General features: G+C 35.1%; 1 protein-coding gene across 1 annotated transcript in view; it reads right to left on the bottom strand.

Annotated features, from left to right (window-relative positions):
• Nucleotides 1-1,644: 1,644 nt before the first annotated feature.
• Nucleotides 1,645-5,426, bottom strand: part of AHR (aryl hydrocarbon receptor) — a 57,172-nt gene continuing 53,390 nt past the window's right edge. Inside the window, exon 11 of the mRNA XM_045288654.1 lies at nucleotides 1,645-4,155. Within this exon, the coding sequence (XP_045144589.1) occupies nucleotides 4,015-4,155 (141 nt within the window). The 3' untranslated portion in view covers nucleotides 1,645-4,014. The remainder of the gene's footprint in view (nucleotides 4,156-5,426) is intronic.

Below are 5,426 nucleotides of genomic sequence, written 5' to 3'. Positions count from 1 at the left end.
GAGTAAAGAATACCGTGGACACGATAAATGATTTTAAGCTGGCAGTGTCTCAGAGAATGGACATAGAGAAACCGTGAAAGTCTTTGGACGACAGACAGGAGTAGGGCCATTGTCCAGTCACCATTGCCTCTCTTACCTCTCATATGGGACACGGTTCTGTTGCTACCCTTAGAATTCTCAGGCTAATTTCTAATATTCTCCCTGCTCATTGTGAAGGCAAGGCTAAGAAACCAATGAGAGAGGTAAGGGTGCCTTGATATTCAATTCTATTGGTAAACAGGCTGAATCAAGGGCATCTGCAGAAAGTGGGGGAGACATTAGAGGTATCCCTCAGTCCTGTCAGTAGCTCACTGCCTGAAGACGGCTGGTTGGCAGAATTGGTGACGAGGAGCCACGCTGAAGTCACTCATATGGACAGAAGCCAGCTGAGTACAAGCAGAGATCAGAAACAGATAATCTAAGTTTTCATTTGACTTTTCACACTAAGTAACTAAAATGTATTATTTCATGTAGTTCTTAAATAGACAAACCTCACTGTTACCTTTTTAGTTTGTTAAGAATTTAAGCTAGCTTGCTATGTTAATAGATGATCGTTGAGAAAAAAAATACACCTGAAAAATTGTATGCAGATAATTAGTCCAAGACTGGTTGTTAACAACAATGAGCACTATTCCGTGGAATGTTTTCTCTAATCCATTCAAACTTCAGGATTATTGATATTGAAGAATTTAAGGCCACCGTGTGCTGTGTGTTTTATATTAGTTAAATAGGCAGGGTTGGACACATTTTCCAGCCTAAGCACTCTAGTGGACTGTTATATGCTGGGAAGCTAACCCCAAGGCCTGCAGTTCAAATCCAATTGCAGCTTGGGGCCAGGGAAGGAGGTGGGAGGGGCGGGGAATGAAGCTGTCTGCCCTTGTAAAGAGAATAGACTTTCTGGCAGTGGTTTTTTAAGCACAAAATATAGCTACCTGGCTCCTTTAAAAAAATCTCTTACAAGCATGTTTAAGATCTGGTTTATTAGGATGAAATTTGGTCACTATCTCATATACTAACACTATCCATATTATTTATATATATAATACTGATAATACAAGTGTTAAGTGAAGACTCCATTTTAGAAACTTTTTAATCAGCTAGGGCCAGTCTATCTAAGAAGTATGCGAAATACCGATTTAACATATGTTTAAATATGATAGTTATCTATATCCAACAGTTATTACTAGGCTTTAAATGATTTTTTTTTTAATAAGGGAGGAGCCTGGGTAGCACAGGGGGTTCGCTTGGGACTGCTCCAAGGGGAATGGTCCAAACCCACCAATTGCTCCTAGGCCTGTAAAGGCCGTCTCAGAAACCCACAGGGCAGTTCTAGTCTGTCCTCAGGTGGAATAGAATTGGTTACAGTTAATTTTCTTTTTTGACATGAGGGGTCTTCAAAAATGGAATAGAAAAAAATGCTATTTCCCCACAAACTTTTTGAAGTCCTTTTATATGGTTTTCCCCCAAATGGGTGAAATAGTCCCCTGGGGGTTCTGCTATAAAGCAGATACTGACACTTGATTCTGAATAATATTTTCAGAAAAAAAGGGGCAGTGGGTCAAATAAATTTGGTAATAGACTATGAAGAATAATTTATATTAAAGATATCTTTATAAATAGTGATTATTTTATTACCATATAATGTGCATAACGCTGTTAAGGACAACTAAAACAATATTTAAACCAAAATGTATGAATAACAAAAATATAAGCAGTATTGAAGGAAACTGAACAATCACAGGGAGAAAACAGTTATCCTCAAATTGAGCAATATTGAAAAATACTCATTTGTACCTAGAAAAGCTTGAAAGCTTCATAATGAACACATCTGTCTATTCAAGGAGCTGGACTGAAGCAGGGGCTGCAACCGGGAGGCTGGGTGCATTCGGCTCCGCAGTACCCAGGGTCGCGAGGCGTGGGCTGCGACTCCACACACAGCCTCTAGTGAAGCGATGTCCTGTGCAGGCGCACATCCATGGAAAAGTAAACCCCTCCAGGGAGCAACTCTCAGCACATTCTTGCTTCCTTTGGCACTTACAATTCAGACAAAGGTGGGTTTGGTTTAATGTGATTTTATTATTCTTAGATAAATTTTGTTATTTTATATAGATAAAAATACAATATTGCTTTCAAAAACTTAAAAAAAACATCATTGTCAACCTACTCACAATTTATAAAGCTTATATTTTTACTAAGCATAATTTATCCAATAACATATGGAAGACACTAGCAAGAATGGTTTAGATGAAGACTTTTACACAGGCTTTAAATGTGAACAGGGAATACTAATGTAGACCAGTGGCCTATCTCATACTAGAAACAAATGATGTTTCAGGCGAATTTGATTTTCTTCAATACTTAAAGTGATTATACTTTTCACTGAAAATACTTGGTACTGACAGATATTTTGTCTGAAGCCATTTTTATATACATTAGTTAACAACATAAAAAGAAATTAAAATTTAATACATTTTATTCCGGGATTCCATCAGTCTTCATTAAAAAAAAATACATGTAAACCATATTTACACTGCTCAGAGGTCATATTTAAATAGGTATGTGGCAGATGGTGGCATTTTTTCTTTTAAATCACTCTGCTGGTATAATGATTACTTCACTTAATAAGAACACCCTAATGTGTGAAGTTAAAGTTTTATGGTTGTATTTTTCTTAAGACCATCTTAAAAGCAGTTTGGATCATTATTAGATTTCATAAAACAGATACTGATAAAATATACAACACCAAACATATTTAAGTGCATATATAAAATATAGGCTATTTAAATGAAAGACTGAAATTATTACCAAATAATTTTGTTCACTACAAACTGCACAGCGCACCATCCTTTCACTCATAACAATACTTTGCACCAAATATTGGTATCTTCAATCTTAAACACTCCTCAAATAGGAGAAAAACAATTTTCCCCTGTTTTAAGAAAGGAATTCATAAAGTCAACGTAAAGTATATATGAAAGGATTATAGATCTAGAACACTAAAGACAACATTTACATACTAACATGAGCACCTTGCTTAATTTAATTAAAACTAGAAGAAACACAGCTGTTTCCCTTCAATGTAATTTAATAAACCTGGCTGCATTTAAAAGATGTAAAAACTTCATCACATCCAACCATCTTTGTGGAGATTCCAATAAAGGTAAACAGCAGTACATCTTTTTCTTCAAGAAACAATAAAATTTAAGTGCTACTATTTTAAGTTAAATATTAAAAAATAATTTGACAGGACATCTTACTGTCATTTTAATAATTATTTGCCCTTCACCTGAAAAAAAAGGTGGATTAAGTAGTGCAATTAAAACATGCCTGAATTAATAAAAATGATTGGCTTAAAGGAAAATGAATAATAGTGCACAAAAATGTTATTAATTTAAAAAGATAAACTATTTTATATAAAATAAACATCCTACAGTGTTATGAGTTGAAACATGTGAGGCACTTGGATTAACAGAAAAGCACTGTGATTGTCTTTTTTTATAAAAACACCAAACCACTAATTTTACCATTTGAGATAAAAGTAGAATTATTAAAATTGATTAGTTTTGTACCTTTGTATTTATGAGAATCCAGAAATTCAAAACTTGAAGTATTTTTTTTTATTCTGATAGAAATAATTTGAGTGGAGAGTTCAAATAGAGGAATTTTCCTTTATTTGAAAGATAAAACGTTCTGGAGAGGTTGTGCATATCTTGTAGGGCTCAGGACACTGTGAAATGGAGTACACCATTCAGTGGGAACATCATTTAAGGACTGTGGTATACAAATTTTACTTTTCCGTTTTAAACTTCTAGTCATGGCAAACTCAAGTATGCTCTAGAACACCAATGGAATCAATTGCACCAATGCTTCCATATCACCTTGCTGATAACCCAAACTAACAGGTTTTTTACTCTGCAATCCTTTACAAGCTAATTTAAGCAGCATCCACATACTGAGGTGAAAGTGGGCTTGGAATTACAGAAATCTACTGGATGTCAAATCAGAGGAAGGTTTGGCTTCTGATGGATGACAAGGAGGCTGAAGATATGTGGAAGTTTGAGTGTTACTTATGGTATGTGATTTCGCTGGGTATGTTTCATTGAAAACACCTCCATTCTGGAATGGAAAACAAAAACAGCAATGTTAATTAGATCACAAAATTCCTAAAGATATATTATTACACATTATGTATCACTTATATTTATATAACTTTTGTTTCTCTGGTCATTCGGCAAGAAATCTTATAAATGGTACCGGGAGTGATTCAACATTTTCACTTCATATGTTAGGAGCTATTTGGTCAGTGAGTTATCTGGGTAGGACAGGAACTGAAGAGTACAGAGTAATAGTCAAGAATAATGTCCTTTGCCCTAAGTAAACACGGTAGGTTTGCTTTCACCAGAACTCATCTCAGCTGCTTCTGGGGAATGAGCAACAGATAACATTCAGGTTACTACAGGGCCTCCATCATGCACCCTAGCAGGTTGAACCCCAAATGACAGCATGAGGAAATGCATGAACGACACGAGTCAGATGACCTTTATTTTTTAAACTTTCAGACTAAAGTCATGTCCTTAATTGCTTTGAATGAATTCTTTTCTACAGTCTATGTTAACATTTTGCTCCAAAGAGGTAAGTTCTGATTTTCTACAAGGTTATATTTCTAATTTTATTTTTTAATAAACACAACTAAAATATTACTGTATATACTCGTGTATAAGCTGAGTTTTTCAGCACATTTTACCACATTTTTTTTGTGGTAAAATTAGTGCCTTGGCTGATATTAGGGTCAGCTTATACTTGAGTATAGCCAGTGTGTTTTGTTAACAAACAAATGCTAAAATCTCCTTTTAACTTCTTATATTTTCTGGTGTTTGTAATAGTCAGTCATAGAGCCTTTATGTTTTTATACTTGGTAAAGTTGTATAAGACTTTCAGATTAACAGCTTTAAATAAATTCTATGGCCCTATCATTCTACAGTCACCAATCAAAATGATGATTTTTTCAAGTGCAGGGCAATCTTATTTGTCCAGATAATGATGGGTTTCGAGTGAGTAACATCAGTCTTTCCACAAATGCCAGTAATTCTCTTTCACTGCACTTTAGTTTTCTAGCAGCCCTGGTGTCATTGACGAGTTGGACTCGACTACATGGTATTGAGGTAAAATTAACCTTAGTAATATGTTTTACTTAATCTAATATATTCAAATGTTCAATTGTCACATGTGGGTGGAAGGGCCCCTAGTGAATTGTGCAGGCCTACAGAGTCATTATCTTGTTACTCATGAAGGAGACAACACACTCGTAAGCACTCACAGGTACTAAAATGAGCCCTTTTCACAATGTCCCTTTAAATCATTAAGTAACTCGACTAGCACTTTTATTC

This window comes from Echinops telfairi, unplaced genomic scaffold (assembly GCF_000313985.2).
Source record: "Echinops telfairi isolate 266 unplaced genomic scaffold, ASM31398v2 ScPeMD7_23;HRSCAF=83, whole genome shotgun sequence".
NCBI lineage: Eukaryota > Metazoa > Chordata > Mammalia > Afrosoricida > Tenrecidae > Echinops > Echinops telfairi.
This window is presented reverse-complemented; position numbering and strand designations above follow the sequence as displayed.